The sequence below is a fragment of the Saimiri boliviensis genome, chromosome 17, assembly GCF_048565385.1.
Source record: "Saimiri boliviensis isolate mSaiBol1 chromosome 17, mSaiBol1.pri, whole genome shotgun sequence".
Classification (NCBI taxonomy): Eukaryota; Metazoa; Chordata; class Mammalia; order Primates; family Cebidae; genus Saimiri; species Saimiri boliviensis.
The window spans coordinates 17,981,582-17,999,327 of NC_133465.1; the positions used below are offsets into that span (position 1 = coordinate 17,981,582).

Consider the following 17,746-nt stretch of genomic DNA (forward strand, 5'->3'; position numbering starts at 1 on the left):
GTGGGTCCCACAGTGACCATCAGGACCCAGCTTAGGCCACAGAGGTGTTTTGATATCCATCCCAGTCAATTTGTGGATTCATCCCAGTGGCTCTGCCAGGGCCAGTTTCTGCTCCATCGGGATGGAAAACCCTGGACAGATTTGGGATGTAGAGCAGGGAGGCCCAGGGTTCAGGCCTGAAGTCCCTCTCGGCCCAAGGCAGAGCTGAGAGCAAAACCCAGGGTCACGTCTGGATTCCCAGACTGATTACTGCCTCTCTGACCCCAGAAGTCTCACCTGTTGAATGGGTACATTCGTGACAGCACTCACCCTATGGAGCCACCATGGGGACAAAAGAGACAATCATCTCCATGGGCAGCATAGAAGAGGCACCTACTGAGTGCTGAAGGATCACCCTCCTTGGCAGCTGCCCAGAGGCCAGCACAGCCCACACCGTAGCCACTGTCCCCAAGTCAGCATGGAGAGAAGAGAGCAGGTCACACTCACCTGATTCTGATGAATCAGGTGGCCTGGGTTATGCCTCTCAGGTACAAAACCTTTGAGTACACAGAAGTGCTCACAGATGCCACTGTTCGTGTGTAGCCGCTGTAGAACACAGAGGCAGGCCGGAGAGCAGACGGGTGCTAGGCACAAGTGGCATTCTGAGGTCATGGCACGCATCACAATGGGGCCTTGCCCGGGTCAGCAGGGCCCAGAGTCAGCTTCCTCCACTACCTGAGGCGCCAACAGGCCTGTGTGCAATGTGTCTGTGCACCTGTGTGCTCACGTGTATGTGGGTAAATGCGTCTGTGCACTTGAATGTTGCTTCTCTGTCCAGGCCTGGCTGCCCCACTCATGTGTGCACCCAGTTCCTCGTCACGGTCACCCCGGGGGCCCAGGGCCAGCGTCAGAGCATCCATGGGTGCTCCCTGACCTCAGTCCTCCCCGCCCTGGGTGGTCCTGGGCTACACACAGGGGTGGAGGGAAATGACTCCTGCTGTTGAATCTCAGAATCAAAATGCTAATACTATTACCTCATGGACTTTTTAGTATCTCTAATGGTCTTCAAAATACTATCTGTAATGGTATCTCTTTTTTATTTCTGATATTTTAATTGGGTGTTTCTCTCCATGACCCTTGGTTATTCTAGCTAGAGGATCCTGTGGGGAGCGTGCCCGGCACACAGTAGAGGCTCACTCTTCTAGACATGTTCTCTGAAATCTGGCTCATCTGTCCTTCCACCCAGGGCCTACGGGATGCCAAATTCCAGGGGCCAGAAAGAACTTGGGACAAAAGGAACATTCAAGGGGAGGGCTTTGACCTGGGCTGAGTCTGCCTGTGCCATTCAAACCTGGAGCCTCAAGTCCTGAGACAGGGCGTCCAGAGGCCCCAGTGCAGGGCCCTCCTGATGGACACCTGCTCCCCTGTACTCATTAGCAGCCTCACCCATCCTACTCTCAAAGCACAGCTGGCCCTCGTATCTGGGAACTCTGCATCTGTGCATTCAGCCAACAGTGGATTGAAAACATTCAGAAAAGAAATTGGATGCTTATGCCTCAATCAACATGTGCAGAATTTGTTTTTGTCATCATTCCGTACACAGTACAGTATCACAACCATTTAGATATTATCTGCATTGCATTAGGTATCACAGCTAATCTAGAGATGGTCTGCTGTATACGGGAGGATGTGCATAGGTCATATGTAAACGCTAGGCCATGTTATATCAGAGACTTGGGCATCCATGGATTTTGGCATCCCCGGGGACCCTAGAACTAATCCTCCATGAATACCAAGGGATGACTGTATACACTCACTCAGGAAGGCTTCTCATTGGAGGAAGGGCCCAGTTCAGGGCAGACAGGGACATCCTCTGTGGACTACTGTCCATTCATCCATCCATTCATCCATTGGCCCAAGGACAGCCCTAGCAGCAAGTGGAGACAAGAGAAAAGACCAACTCACGTCATCCAGCTTTGAGGTCCTAGAAGAAGTTGCACCAGTATGAGGATAGGGGGTCAGTTTCCTCCAGGATCCAGAGAGCACATCGGGCAGCCTCGGGGTGAGGAAAGGAGCCCTGCCTCTCCAGCAGCCACACAGGCCCGCAGTAGGATGGAGCTGGACTGGCCACGTGGATCGCTTGGGCCTAATGAGGGGAAAAGCAAGACCAGGCAGCAGAGGTGGAGCGTGGGGGCAGCTGGTGGCCTAAGGCGAAGGCACCTCAGGGAAGGGGTCTGTATTAGTTTGTTTTCATGCTGCTATAAAGAGATACCTGAGACTGGGTAATTTATAAAGAGGTTTAATTGACTTGCAGTTCAGGAAACTCACAATCATGGCAGAAGGCGGAGGGAAAACAGGCACCTTCTTCACATGGAGGCAGGAGGGACTGAGTGGAGAAGGAGGAAGTGCCACATTTTAAAATCATCAGCTCTCCTGAGAACTCACTCACTATCAGGGGAGCAGCATGGGGGACACTGTCCCCAAATCCAATCCCCTCCCACCAGCTTCCTCCTTTGACACAGGAGGATTACAATTCCAGATGAGATTTGGGTGGGGACACAGAGCCGAACCTATGAGGGTCTCAGTCTGTCTTGCAGCTTCCCTAGGACTGAGGCTGAGTGCAGATCTGCTGGCCCTGCTCTACAACACGTGGGGCTCTGCCAGTGTGCCCCCCTCTGCTGCTTCCTGGGGATGGTGGAGATGGTGGATGTGTTCCCACGCCACCCCCTGAAGGGTCTTGTGGAGTCCTGGCCACGTCCTCTGAGGGCGAGGGCAGGAAACTGGGCTCCTCACCCTTCTTGCTGCTTGGTTGACAAGCATCCTTGCACCTCTTTCTGCTTAGTTTGACACGATTTGCCAAAACACTCTACATTTAGAATCAACCTGCAGGACGCTTTTCTTGAAAACAACTATTCCACGGACCCAGGAGAAGGGGAAATGATGATGTGGAGATAGTTCAAGCCCATTACATTTATTCCGTGCTTTCTGTTATTATTTCACTGTAATATATTATGAAATAATTATACAACTCACCATAATGTAGAATAAATGGGAGCCCTGAGCTTTTTCCTGCAACTACATGGTCCCATCTGGGGCTGATGGGAGACAGTGACAGCTCATCAGGCATTGGATTCTCATAAGGAGTGCGCAACCCAGATCCCTCCTGAGCCCTCAGGCCTTTGAGCTTGCTGCCCTTGTGGACAGGGCCTATTGTTTCTTTGGTTCTTGCTTGCTTTTTCTCTTTTTTTGGCGGGGGTAGGGGGGGCTTCTAAGGTTTTTTGTTTGTTTTGTTTTTTATAACAGTCTGGTCCCTGGATGGGGCCTCTCCCCCTGCCCCTCCCCAGTATGGCTACAGCTCCGATCGTCGCTCGATTTTGAGAAGCTCCACCTCGAACACCAGGGTTGCACCACCTGGAATCTTTGGGGGAACTCCCTGCTCTCCATACCCCAGCTTGGATGGGATCACCAGCTTGCGCTTTTCCGCCTCACACATCCCCAGCAGCCCCTGGTCCCAGCCCTTGATGACCTGGCCTGTGCCAAGGGAGAAGACAAAGGGCTGGTTCTGGGGCAGGCTGCTGTCAAATTCCATCCCATCTTCCAGCTTCCCCGTGTAGTGCATGTGCAGGACATCCCGCTTACGAGATTTGATGGGACAGTGGTCCACCCGTTTCTTGACCCCGATCTGCAGCTTCCTTTTGCCCTCGGCCCCCGTGGCTATGGCCATGGCGCTCAGGCAGATGGACAGTACTGTCAGGACCTGGACCCAGCTCAGCCTCATATCTCTGTGGGCACAGACCCCGACCTACCGACTCCTCTCTGAGCCCCAGGAGTCAACCCCGGTGGTGCTGCTCTGCTCTTTCTCTTTATCGTGTCTGTTCCAGTATCACTTCCTAGGAGAGGCCCTCCCTGCCCACCCCTGCTAATCCCCTCACCTGTCTCCACCATCCCATCGCCATACTCTTTAAGGTTTTTGTTTTGTTTTTTCCTTGTAAAGAAAAAAAGTGGGCTGAGCATGGTGGTACCTCATTCTTGTTAACCCTTATTATCCTAGCACTTTGGGAGGCTGAGATGGGAGGATTGCTTGAGCCCAGTCCTAAAAAAAAAAAAAAAAAATTACCAGGGTGTGGTGGCATGCCCCTGTGGTCCCAGCTACTCATGAGGCAGAAGCAGGAGGATCCCTTGGGCCCAGGAAGTTGAGGCTGCAGTGAACCGGGATCACGCCACAGCTTCCAGCCTGGGCAAGAGAGCAAGAATTTGTCTCCAAAATAAAGCAGACTATACAGGGGTACATAATATACAATATATATTCATATATTTACATGAGAATCATTTTTACTAAGGCTATTAGATGTTAGCACGTTACTGGTTCTATCAGTCTCTCCGCAGGCACTTGCTGTAAACAAAGCAGAGAGGTTTTCAGAGTACACATCACCCTGTTTTGGTTTCTCCATGCTGTTGTCTGGCTCCCCTTCTAAAACGTAAGTTCCAGGATGGCAAGAACCTTGTCTATTTGGTTCACACGCGACACAGTAAGTGCTCAGAAATGTCTAACGACACCGGCCCGCTCCTCGGTTTGCACTGCTCCTCCGTGGTCCCCTGTGCAGTCGGAGAAGGCAGTCCGGGCCCAGGGTCCAGGGAGAAGACGCCAATAGAGAGCGCGGGAATGCGCACCTTCCAGAAGCTCCGGGGGCCCAGGGCTCTCGGTCCTCCAAGCCCCGCCCCCGGGCTCCGCCTCCTCCGGCACTGGTCCCTTTAAGGGCCGCGCGCGCCGCTGCCTCTCTCTGGGGCGGGCACCTGCGCGCCCGCGCCCCGCGTTCCTAGCTCGGCGCCCTGCGCGCGTCCAGGAGTTGGGGGCTCGTCCTCCGCCGCGGTCATGTCCACCGGCCGGGCCCGGCAGCCCCGCGCGGCCCAGGTCCCCGCGCCCACGCTGGGCCGGCGCGCTGGGCCATGATCCGGCTGGGCGGCTGGTGCGCGCGGCGGCCCCGTGGCGCGGCGGTTCCCGCAGGGCGGCGCGGGGCGGCGGGCGGGCCGGGCCTGGCGGGCGGCCGCGCCCTGCGGGTGCTGGTGGACATGGATGGCGTGCTGGCCGACTTCGAGGGCGGATTCCTCAGGAAGTTCCGCGCGCGCTTCCCCGACCAGCCCTTCATCGCGCTGGAGGACCGGCGCGGCTTCTGGGTGTCGGAGCAGTACGGCCGCCTGCGGCCAGGGCTGAGCGTGAGCGTCCCTGCCCGGCCCCGCGCCGGGCCCCCTTCCCGACCCGGGCCCAGACCTCGCGCCGCTGCGGCGGGAGAACGAGGTCGCCTCCCAGCCGTGGCCCAGGGCACCCCCTGCGCGGGTGACCTTGGACCAGCAGCGCCCCAGCCTCGCGATGGCCCTCTGGTAGAATAGGGTCAGGTCGGGGGGGCGGGGACCAGGGGGCCACAGGCCACCGGGAAGACGCAGCCCTGCGCTCGGGATCTGTTGGTTGCCATCCAGGGCTTCTGAAAATGCGGGAGAGTAAAAAGTGTTAATGTATCTGACTCTCCATCTAAAGCTGACTTTGACGTTAATTTGTGGTATATTTTGGCCTTAAGTCGTTTGTTAAATTTTTAGAAAAATAAACGTTGTAAGTTGTCCTCTTTCACCCAGACCGCGATCACATTCCCACTTACTTGTCCTCAGGACTTTTATGGGTGTCTTTACCTATCTTTTTTGCCGTTGTCCGTGAAAGCATAGCTTTCAGTGGTATTTGAGGCCCAGAGAGGTTATGTGACTTTCTGGGGGTCACAGTGAGTCAGTGGTCAACGTGAGGTGGGATCCACCTCGTGTCTTTTTCTTTTTTTTTTTTTTTTTGAGACAGTTTTGCTTTTGTTGCCCAGGGTGGAGTGCAGTGGAGCCATCCATCTGGGCTCACCGCATTTTTTGCCTCCCAGGTTCAAGTGATTCTCCTGCCTCAGCCACTCAAGTAGCTGGGATCATAGGCATCCACCAACTCCCCTGGCTAATTTTGTATTTTTAGTAGAGATGGGGTTTCTCCATGTTGGCGAAGCTGGTCTTGAACTCCTGACCTCAGGTGATCTGCCTGCCTCGACTTCCCAAAGTTCTGGGATTACAGGCGTGAGCCATATGCCTGGCTGCCTCATGTCTTATCCCCTTGCAGATATGGCCTTCCTAAACACCTGACCTCAACCCCTCCCCTCTGACTCCCGAGGCATTCTGTCCAGGACGGTTAGAGGGGAAAGGAAGATCCAAGAGGGACATTTACACACAGTTTGATTGGTAAATTTGAAGTATTTTGCAAAAGGAACAGGAGATTTTGGCATGCACAAAATTAAAGAGGCTGAGTGTTTTCTGGCATTCCTTGATTGGCCACCTAGGGTTGCTACCAGAGGATTTGATAAAGAGAAGGAAGTTACAAGAGCCCTTTTTTTAGCCACAAGTTCACTGCATCCTCTCTTTTGTTGGGTAGATGCTATTATCTCTGTTTTTCAGATGAGGAAACTTGCCCCAAGTCACATACTGCTCAGGGGGCTCAGTCAGGACTCAAACCCAAGTCTGTCTGCCTCCCAAGCACAGTTAGAGTTCCCCACTCGAGTCCTGTTCTCTGTCCTGCTGAATCTAACAAGTGGCATCTCTTCTGACTTCAAAACGATGCCTCATCAGTCATGTTTGTTGAGGGACAGGTTTTAAAAAAGGAAACCAAGAGCCATTTGTCTCCATCAACACCAGGCCCTTCAGAAGTTGACTTTCCCAGAGCCCAGTGTGCCGGGCTCTTCCTTGGCCGATGCCTAATGATGAACTTTAAACTGGAGAAAACATCCTAGTACTTTCTGCAGCCTCAGGAATAGGCTCCAGTGTGCCGTGAGCATTCGTGTATAGACAGCGCTTGACATCGGGAGTCTAGGCACTGTACATCTGCCTAGGAGTGTATTATTGTGGAAACCAAGCCCACCCCCAACTCTGAAAAGTGCAGCGGCTTTTCCAGTTCGTTGTGCAAATGTGCAGGGTCTGCAAGTGCGGGGTTACTGGTTTCCAAGCACAAGGCAAAGGCACATGGCAATAAGGACGGTGCCCTGGGAGTAGTCTGCTGGCTTCCCCTACTTCCCTTCCTTAGGATGGTTTGCTGCTGCAGACATCCCTGGGCCTCCACTTGGCGGAGCTGGCCCAATAGCTGTGGTTAAAACAACACCCCCATATGTGGCTCCTTTTGTGTATGTAGGTATTTCTGTTTTCAAAATTCTGCTCTGTCTGTATTCCCTTTGAACTTCACAGTACCCCATGTGGGATGTGAGGATCAAATGTGTTTCAGTAATAAGCACGCATTTGCCTAGTCCCTGTGGTTCCTAAGCGTGCTGCTGGTGTGCTCTCAGAGCGTCCTCCAGTCATCCATGGAACACGGTGGCATCTTTCATAGCGTGCAGAACGACCTGGCGAAGGCACTGCCTGCACTGCACACGTGGGATGGAGGCTCCTGCTTCTCGTAGGCTGAGATGTGTCTCCCCTCTGGTTGTCGCATTCCCCTTGCCTGACCCTAGAAAAGGTGCAGCATTCTGGCCCATCAGCAGAAAAGGGGAAAGGGGAAAGGCAGTGGGGGTGGGGCAGTGGGGAGGAGAGGGTTAGGAGTTGGAGCTTCTCTTCCCAGCTCAGCTGCTGTTTTGCTGTGTGACATCAGGTGGATCTCTCCCCCGTTCTGAGCCTCAGTTTTCTCATAAGTAAAATGAGGGTCTGCATTTTCGCTTTGCAACTCTAAAAGCAGCAGAGTTCTTTTTTTTTTTTCATGTACTTACTGGCACGTCAACATATAAAACAGATAAAAGCAGAGCTCTTCTGGTTGATGTGGGGAGGATCCTGGAGCTCCCTGAATTGTCCTTTTACCCTGCCTCCTCCTCCCCCTTGTCCCTCAGGGCACACAATGCCCTTAAAGATCTCTGAGTCCCACCAGTTCTCAAGTTTAAGGACTCTACTGCCACAGAAAGAGCTGTTCCAGCCTCAGTCTCCACAATGCTTTTGGCCACTTGAATCCAGCCTAGCAAGCACGCAGTTTCTGACAATTGGCCTCAGGTCCCAGAGAGCTCCATAGCCCTGGCATTTTAGCTGGTCTCTGCTGGATCCCGACAGAAGCCAGGTCCCTTCTGGAAAGGGGCTCGAAGCCCACACACTCCCTGCCCTTCCCCCAGGAAATATGTCCTTGGGTGTGTGTTATGTCCTTGGGGAAGTGAGAAGAATGTGGAACCCCTCCCCCCACAGCCTGATATACTCCCTGAGATGAGGGCGGTAAGGTGCTGAGGACCCTAGAAGTAACTTGTTTTTCTCAACTTTTCAGGAGAAGGCCATCAGCATTTGGGAGTCAAAGAATTTCTTTTTTGAACTTGAGCCTCTGCCAGGGGCCGTGGAAGCTGTGAAGCAGATGGCCAATCTACAAAAGTAAGTTTGTCTTCCTGGCCCCGCCTGGCCGGGCCACTCAGCCCTGTACCTCCTTCCTGCTTCTTGCCTTCTCTGCCTTCTCCTTTCTCGCTTCTTGGCCCTGCACAAGGCTGTATTTGCCTCATCGTTGCTGAATTTGGGGAAAACCACAGAGTAAAATGGACTCCAGGCAAGGCGTGGTGGCTCACGCCTATAATCCCAGCACTTTGGGAGGCCAAGGCAGGCAGATCACAAGGTCAGGAGATGGATACCATCCTGGCTAACATGGTGAAACCCTATCTCTACTAATAATACAAAAAAATTAGCCAGGCATGGTGACACACACCCGTGGTCCCAGCTACTTGGGAAGCTGAGGTAGGAGAATCGCTTGAACCCGGGAGGTCGAGGTTGCAGTGAGCCGATATCGTGCCACCACACTCCAGCGTGGGTGACAGAGCAAGACTCCGTCTCAACAACAACAACAAAAAAAAATGTGTACAGAGCTCTTCCCATTGATGTACAAAATAAATGCGTGTAGGTTTCTTTTGGGGGTGATGAAAAAGCTCTGAAATGGATATGGTGGATCTGGGTACTATGGCTCATGCCTGTAATCCCAGCACTTTGGGAAGCTGAGGTGGGTGGATCACGAGGTCAGGAGATCAAGACCATCCTGGCTAACATGGTGAAACCTTGTTTCTACTAAAAATACAAAGAATTAGCTGTGCATGGTGACGTGCGTCTATAGTCCCAGCTACTTGGGAGGCTAAGGCAGGAGAATCGCTTGAACCTGATAGGTAGTGAGCCAAGATGGTACCACTGCACTGCAACCTGGGTGACAGAGCAAGACTCCACCTTGGGAAAAAAACACAAGAAACAAAAAATGGATTCCATTTGTAGGCTATGATGTTTTGATCCAGGAACTTGAGGAAATACCCAGTTTAATTTGGTCTGGTTCCCTGGGTGTTCAAAGCTCATTTATTCAGCAGATATCTCAGAACTGACTGTGCTAGATACTGCAGGCCCCAGGGATTCAGTAATGAGCAAAACATAGTCCTTGCCCTCATGGAGCTTCCAGTCCAGACAGAGCAGACGTTAAAGAATCACAAAGTGAAGACAATCGCAGATTGTCCAAAGAGCTGAAGGAAAAGAGGTTCAGTGGTAAACCTCATTTAGAAAAAGGCATTTAAGAAAAGAGGAATGGTATTGCTTGAGATACTTCTGTTTTGTTCTGATGAAATGAGTAGTTCTATGGACTGAAGCCCCCTACTCAGTGACCGTTACACAGAGGCCACTGTGACCCATTGACAATTACAGAGGATGTGCTTCCCTGAGAAGCCTTACTGACATATAAATGACGTACCATACAGTCCACCCATTTACAGTATATAATCCAGTGGTTTCACAAAACCATTTGCAAAGTTGTGCAACCATCACCATGTCCAATTTTTTTTGAGATGGAGTTTTGCTCTTACTGCCCAGGCTGGAGTGCAGTGGCACGGTCTCAGCTCACTGCAGCCTCACCTCCCGGATTCAAGCAATTCTCCTGCCTCAGCCTCCCGAGTAGCTGGGTTTACAGGCACATGCCACCACACCCAGCTGATATTTGTATTTTTAGTAGAGACAGAGTTTCACCATGTGGGTCAGGCTGGTCTTGAACTCCTGACCTCATGATCCGCCTGCTTTAGCCTCCCAAAGTGCTGGGATTACAGGCATGAGCCACAGCGCCTGGCCCCACCATATCCATTTCAGACCTTTTTCATCACCCCCAAAAGACACCTTGTACCCATCAGCAGTCACTCCTGTTCCTGCCATCCCCTCTAATCCCTGTCAATCACTATTCTACTTTCTGTCTTTAGAAATTTGCCTATTCTGGGGATATCATATAAATGACATCATAGAATATTTGTTTTTTTTCTGGCTTCTTTGATTTAGCACATGTTTTCAAGGTTCATTCATGTTGTAGCGTCTATTAATACTTACTCTTTTTATGGCTGAATAATATTCCAGCTATTGGATATGTATGGATCTAATATATGGATAGAGAACATGTATCAATCTATTTATCAGTTGATAGTTGTTTGGACTGTTTTCACTTTTGAGCTATTAGGAATAGTGTTGCTATGAACATTCTTGTAAGTATTTATTTGAATCTTGTTTTCAATTCTTTTTTTTTGAGACAGAGTCTTGCCCCGTCACCCAGGCTGGAGTGCATTGGCATGATGATGGCTCACTGCAGCCTCTACCACCTGGACTCAAACTCTCTTCCTGCCTCAGCCTCTGGAGTAGCTGTGGCCACAGGTGCACACTACTACACCCAGCTAATTTTTCTTTTTTTGTAGAGTTAGGATCTCCCTATGTTGCCTAGGCTGGTCTCAACTCCTAGGCTCAAGCAGTCCTCCTGCCTCAGCCTCCAAAAGTGCTGGGATTACAGATGTTTTCAGTTCTTTTGGGAATATACCTAGGAATGGAATTGCTAGACCATAGGATAATTCTATGTTTGATATTTTAAGGAAATGCCAAACTGTTTTCCAAAGCAACTGTACCATTGCGCATTTCCTACTAGCATCATTTAAAGGTTCCAGTTTCTCTACCTCTTTGTAAACACTTGTTAATTTCTTTTTTACTTTAGCCATCCTGGTGGTTGTGAAGTGATTTTGTGGTTATGGTTTGCATTTCTCTGATGGCTAATGATGTAGACTGTTGTTTCACTTTCTTAATTTTTCCTTAGAAACACAAATGTTTTTACTTTTGGTGTAGTCCAATTTATCTGTATTTTTCTTTTGTCACTTGTATTTTTATGTCATATCAAGAAGCCCTTGCTGACTAAAGGTCTCAAAGATTTGCTCCTGTGTTTTCTTGAAGAGTTTTAATTTTAGCTCTTCCATTTAGGTCTATAATCCATTTTGAGTTAATTTTTGTATATGGTGTGAGGTAGGGGCCAAATTTCATTCTTTTCCTTGTAGCTATCCAGTTGTTCCAGTTCCATTTATTGAAAAGACTATTTTTTTCCCTGCTGAATTGAAATTACAACATGCCTGGGCAACACAGCAAGATCATGTCTCTGCTAAAATAATAATAATAATAATAATAATAATAATAGTAATAATATAAAGAAGCCAGGCATGCTGACCTGTCCCTGTAGTCCTAGCTACTTGAGAAACTGAGGCAGGAGGGTCACTTGAGCCCAGGAGTTCAAGGCTGCAGTGAGCTATGATCACACCACTGTACTCCTACACGAGCAACAGAGCAAGACTCTGTCTCTTAAAAAAGAAAAAGTATTCTAGCTAGAACATTTTTTCATAGCTTCTCTATTAACACCTTTGCAGAAATTCCAGTTTGGGAATGCAAATCTAGACCATACTCAGTGTTCTTTTATCTCCATTTGAATCTTAACTTGGTAGAGTCAGTTTGTGCCCAGTATCTAGATAAAATGAAGGGACTTGTCAGTAACTGAGGTGATAATTCTATATCTGGTGCTGAAGTGGGCACTCTGAGTACAAGAGATGATGTGGGCCCAGCAGCAGAGACCGGGGCTGATCAGTCACCCTCATGACTTTATCCAGCACCTGCTGCATGCTCGGCCTTATTCCAGGGGCTGCGGACACACAAATAGGTAAGCGAATGCTTACCTTCAAAGAGTTCTCTGGTAAGTAGGCATTGGAACATAGATCTCAAAGGAATCGTGGTGTTGGGGTGCAGGCAGGCGGAAACTGCTTCTCCCAGGGAGGCTGCACCATTGTGCTGCCATCTTGAGGAATGAAAAGGAACCTGCCAGGTGATGAAGGGCAAGGGAACTCCAGGTAGGAGGAGAACTGTTGAGCAGACTCTCAGAGGACTCTCCTGAGATGGCCTCAGTGGCATGTCCTGCCCTGTTCCAGCAGCTCTGTGCATGAGATAGGGCTTCCCTGGGCAGAGCCTCAGGTTCTGAAGAGCTTGGTTTGGAATATCTTCGGGGTGATCATTCTTTTTATTGTTCCGGAATACATGAATATGTATATATATTTGAGACGATCTTGCTCTGTCATCCAGGCCGGAGTGCGGTGGCGCCATCTTGGCTCACTACAACCTTCACCTCCTGGGTTCAGGCGATTCTCCTGCATCAGCCTCTCGAGTAGCTGGGATGACAGGCGCCTTCTACCACATCCAGCTATTTTTTTTGTGTTTTTAGTAGAGATGGGGTTTCACCATGTTGGCCAGGCTGGTTTCAAACCCCTGACCTCAAGTGATCCACTTGCCTCAGCCTCCCAAAGTGCTAGGATTACAGGTGTGAGCCAGGCACCCAACCATGAATATATTCTTTTTTTTTTTTTTTTTTTTTGAGACGGAGTTTCGCTCTTCTTACCCAGGCTGGAGTGCAATGGCGCGATCTCGGCTCACCGCAACCTCCGCCTCCTGGGTTCAGGCAATTCTCCTGCCTCAGCCTCCTGAGTAGCTGGGATTACAGGCACGTGCCACCATGCCCAGCTAATTTTTTGTATTTTTAGTAGAGACGGGGTTTCACCATGTTGACCAGGATGGTCTCGATCTCTCGACCTCGTGATCCACCCGCCTCGGCCTCCCAAAGTGCTGGGATTACAGGCTTGAGCCACCGCGCCCGGCCCGAATATATTCTTTTTTTAAAAAGCCTACAGCACCCGGTATTCCCAGGTGGTCTCCCATCCAAGTACTAACCAGGCCTTACCCTGCTTAGCTTCCGAGATCAGACAAGATCAGGCACGTTCAGGGTGGTACGGCAGTAGACCTATGAATGTATTCTTTTTTTTTTTTTTTTTTGAGACGGAGTTTCGCTCTTGTTACCCAGGCTGGAGTGCAATGGCGCGATCTCGGCTCACCGCAACCTCCGCCTCCTGGGCTCAGGCAATTCTCCTGCCTCAGCCTCCTAGAATGTATTCTTATAAAAGACTCCAATAGCGTGAGCATGTGTGAAAATGTGTCAGTTGCCCTCTCTCCCTGCATATGCCCGCCTCGGCCCACCCTTTTTGCCCTAGTTAAGAATTTGGTGTTTATGCATCCAGACCTTTTGAAGTGCACCCCTTACATATTTAGATACAGATTTACAAATTTATGTGTCCCACCCAGCAGCCAGTGATATTTTTTTTAAACCAAATTCGGATGATGTTAGCCCCACTGCTTAAAGCCTTCTGCTAGCTCCATACTGTGCCAAAATCCTGCTCTCCCTCGGCCAGCCTGCGAAGGCCATCTGCCCTCTGGTCCTGCCTTCCCCTCTAACCTCTGTCCTTCCTGTCATGCTGGCTTCTTTCCTGCCCCTTGTTTCTGGTCTTAGGACCTTTGTTCTTGTTACACCTTCCCGGAATGTTTCTGCCCTCGTGCTTCACACAGCCAGATTGTTTTTCTCTTTTATACTGAGTACCTTGCATGTAGCCTCCTCACAGAGGCCTTCCCTGACCACTGCAGCGGAGGTCTCTGCCCTTCCCTCCTGCTCCTTCTGTCCCATGACCCTGGGTGTGTACTCGAAGCTGAAATTGCATGTGTCTGTCTCTTCCTCTTTCGAATGTCAGCTTCCTGAGGTCAGGGATTGTCTTGGTTCTGGCTCTATTCTCAGTTCCCAGAATGATGCCTGGCACATCCATACACTCAAAATATTTGCCAAATGAGTAACTTTATGTGCATAATCCCATAGTAATTATTGATTTTCAAAAACAGGGTTTTATTTTTTTTTTTTAAATAACAATTTTGGATGAAACCACGCATTTGGAAGGATAAGAACTTAAACCTGATTTTAGCATGGTGCTCACTGTTGTGGCGCCTAGAGTAAGAGGCATTTTATTCATGGGTTCATTAAACGTACATAGTTTACCGCTTAACGTGCACCCAGTACTAGGCTAGCACTAGGGATATATTTGGAAATAAGACACCTAAGGTCTCACGCCTCAGGGAGTTTACATCACAGCAGGGAAGATGAAAACATATAAACGAAAATGATTTCCAATTGTGATAAGCTTTGTGAAGAACGAAACGAGGTGCTGTGCTGGACAGTGAACCCGGAAGGGCTGCTTTAGGTGGGATGGGAGGCTTGCTCTAGGGAGCTGAGAATTGACTTCAGACCTGAAGAGTAAGAGTGAACAGTCCAGTGAAGAGTCGGGACAGGCCTTGCAGGCCGAGAGAGGAGCAGCCGTGAATGCCCCGAGCCGGGCCAGACCTTCGTTTATCTGAGTAACATAAAGGAACTGGACAGCTGGAGCTGGAACTTAGGGAGCCTGCTGTGGGTGGCAGCGGGGCAGGGTGCAGAGGGTGAGGTTGAAGAGAGATTGATGTGATCTAACTTGGGTTTTTTTGAGACAATCTCACTCTGTTGCCCAGACTGCAGTGCAGTGGTATGATCTCAGCTGACTGCAACCTCTACTACCTCCCCGGTAAAAACAATTCTCCTGTTTCAGCCTCCTGAGTAACTGGGACTACAGGTGTGCGCCAACACACCTGGCTAATTTCTGTGTTTTTAGTGGAGATGGGTTTTCGCTGTGTTGGCCAAGCTGGTCTTGAACTCCTGACCTCCTTGGCCTCCCAAAGTGCTGGGATTACAGGTGTGAGTCACCACACCCAGCTGTAACTTAGGTTTTCATTTTTATTTATCTATTTATTTGAGACAGAGTTTCGCTCTTATCACCCAGGCTGGAGTGCAGTGGCGCTTTCTTGGTTCACTGCAGCCTCCGCCTCCTGGGTTCAAGTGATTCTTCAGCCTCAGCCTCCCAAGTAGCTGGGATTACAGGTGCCTGCCACCATGCCTGGCTAATTTTTGTATTTTTAGTAGAGATGGGGTTTCACCATGTTGACCAGGGCCATGGGATGGGGCAGACACTTGAGACCAACGCCTCTGGTGTGGAGATAGTACAGGGTGGTAGGGCTCCCACAGCAAGTGAAGGGTTCAGACTCAGAGGGTCCAGCCCTATGAAGGCTGGGCAGGTGGGGAGGGCCTCGGGTGGTGAGTCGGGGGCTGCAGGGCTAGCTGCTCAGTCGGGGCACGTGGGGAGGGCCTCGGGTGGGGAGTCGGGGGCTGCAGGCTCACCGCTCGGCCTCCATTCTCTTGTTGACAGCACTGACGTCTTCATCTGCACAAGCCCCATCAAGATGTTCAAGTACTGTCCCTATGAGAAGGTAAGGCATGCATCTGCTCAGCTGGACCTTACCCGTGTTCAAACAGGTGAGGGCTGTGGGACCCAGCCTGCCCGTGGAAAGGGGACGGACCCTCGCAGCACTCCCACACCTCTGTGACAGTGACTCCCGCTCCCCAAGGCCTTCTCCAGCCCCAGCCTGAGGCTCTAGACGGGGACTCGTTATGATGCATGCTCTCCGGGAAGGGGGCCTGTCACGGCGTCAGGTCAGCCTGGCCCAGAGCAGGCCTTTGAAGGGTGAGAACGGTAGCTGGGGAGGACCCGGAGGCACGTGGATGTATTTCCATGGAAAGTCTCACAAAGGTGAGCTGGGTAAAGTTCATTTTGCTAATACTTTATTATCTTCATGGGAAAGAATTAGAATTGCACGACATTGAGACCGTTCTGGAAATTGGGAACTTGAAGTGGCCAAACCCACTTCAAGGTCTGTGACCGTGGAGGAGGCGCTGGTGCTGGAGGCCAGAGCAGCTCTTCCCAAGCTCAGGAAGGCGAGATCTTCAGCCTGGAGCCCCTCCTGCTCTGGGGACGTCAAACCTTCAGGCACGAGTTCTTTCACGGGTCTTCACATGACCTTTCTCTCTGGATCCCTTTTTTCTTTGGAGATGAGTTTTGCTCTTGTTGTCACCCAGGCTGGAGTGCAGTGGCGCGATCTCAGCTCACGCAACCTCTGCCTCCCGGGTTCAAGCGATTCTCCTGCCTCAGCCTCCTCAGCAGCTGGGATTATGAGTGCCCACAACCACGCCCAGCTAATTGTTTCTGTATTTTTAATAGAGACAGGGTTTTGCCGTGTTGGCCGGACTGGTCTCAAACTCCTGAGCTCAGGTCATCCACCCGCCTCGGCCTTCCAAAGCGCTGGGATTCCAGGTGTGAGCCACCAGGCCTGGCCTGGATTCCATATTTAAATGAAATTCACGGCCCGGCACAGTGTACTCCCAGCTACTCAGGAGGAGGCTGAGGCAGTTACTATTTTAGCTGGAGTTTCACTGGGTGGCCATGGTGGTTGACCAGCAACTGTGGGAGTGAGATTGACCACATGGCCTCATCCATCCGTTCCTGGGGATTAGATACTGTCTTTGTGCCGGTCGTCCCGCCTTTGTAGCCTCAGTCCGGGACGGCCCTCGCGCTCCAGACACTCAGGCCCGACGTATCTGTCCCTGGGGTGCTGGTTTTCTTGCCACGTCCTTCCTTCCCTCCCAGTGGGTGGCAGTGCTGTCTGCTGGCCTCAGGTCGGAAGTCGGGGGCCGTCCTGACGAAGTCTTCCCTAACCCCTCACCTCCAGCGTGTCGGTGCGTCCCATGTCTTGTGGGACCCATGTCTTGTGGGACCGATTTCTAAACCGCACCTGGCACCTGTCCGCTTCTCTCTTGTCCCTGCCACCACCCTGGTGTTTCCTCCCAGAACAGCTGACGGGGCCTCCTAAACTGCCTGCTCCTCTCCGTTCCACACAGGCTGGCAAGGCCTCTCACGCAGCAGATCGTGGGAGCTCCTGGCTTGAAACCTCTTTATGGTTTCCCTTTAGAAACCACGTACACATGTCTGAGCATGACCGGCAGGGCCTGCCTGCCTCTCCGTCCACCGGGGACCCCTCTCCATCTGCTTCTCCAGCAGCTTTTGGCTTGGAATGTCCTCCCATCCCCAGTCCTGGTGGCTTCTCATCCATGAGGCCTTCCGCCCAGAAGTCTCCCCACATTTTGTGACCGTCATGTTGAAGTGTGTTCTTTGTCCACCTTGGTTTTTGGATAACGCTTCCCACCACTTGAAATGGGTTTACGTTTTCCTCTATGACTTGTTCTTTGTCCATCTCCCGACTGGGTCGGGACCTGTGCAGGCTGGGCTCTCACCGTCCTGCCCAAGCTCAGCGCCCAGCGCAGGGCAGTACACCATGAGCACTCAGCGTTTGTTGTTAGACGAGTAGATTCATTTGTCCAACAGAGAGTTACTAAACACCTGTGAGCAACAGGGCTTGCCGCTCATTTGACGCTTTGATCCGCCAGGCACTGTCCTTCTATTATCGCTTTTGACGTTTATAATAGCTGCCTGTGAAACAAGAAAACTTCTGATTTGACAGATGAAGAAACTGAGGCTCATGTACTGGGTCTGATGCTTGCCCAGCCAGCAAGGCCTGCTCCGGGTCTGCCTGTCGAGGGTCTGTGCCCACGGCCTGACGCTTGCCCAGCCAGCGAGGCCTGCTCCGGGTCTGCCTGTTGAGGGTCTGTGCCCACGGCCTGACGCTTGCCCAGCCAGCGAGGCCTGCT

At 51.2% G+C, this 17,746-nt stretch overlaps 1 protein-coding gene, 1 long non-coding RNA gene and 2 pseudogenes across 9 annotated transcripts in view; 1 reads left to right on the forward strand and 3 right to left on the reverse strand.

Annotated features, from left to right (window-relative positions):
- Positions 1-1,937: 1,937 nt before the first annotated feature.
- On the reverse strand, positions 1,938-4,659 carry LOC141581939 (uncharacterized). Its single transcript, XR_012514766.1, has 3 exons — positions 4,299-4,659; positions 4,097-4,213; positions 1,938-2,125 (listed from the first exon to the last, which is right to left on the reverse strand). It is a non-coding gene; the product is annotated as an uncharacterized LOC141581939 (long non-coding RNA).
- LOC101053855 (peptidyl-prolyl cis-trans isomerase FKBP2 pseudogene) lies at positions 3,268-3,825 on the reverse strand (annotated as a pseudogene).
- An 85-nt stretch (positions 4,660-4,744) lies between the features above and the next one.
- The window catches only part of NT5M (5',3'-nucleotidase, mitochondrial), a 36,608-nt gene continuing 23,606 nt past the window's right edge, over positions 4,745-17,746 (forward strand). For 5 of the 8 annotated variants that reach the window (XR_012514557.1, XR_005581414.2, XM_039476793.2 and 2 more), the window contains exons 1-3: positions 4,748-5,193; positions 8,282-8,382; positions 15,414-15,474. Coding sequence is in view for 6 of the 8 variants with exons in the window: in XM_039476793.2 (XP_039332727.1) it covers positions 4,927-5,193; positions 8,282-8,382; positions 15,414-15,474 (429 nt within the window). In the remaining 2 variants the exon portion in view is untranslated. Of the gene's footprint in view, positions 5,194-8,281; positions 8,383-15,413; positions 15,475-17,746 lie in introns of all 8 variants that reach the window. The other 3 variants (XM_074388285.1, XM_074388286.1, XM_039476792.2) reach the window with 3 other exon arrangements.
- Positions 12,984-13,102, reverse strand: LOC120367079 (5S ribosomal RNA; annotated as a pseudogene).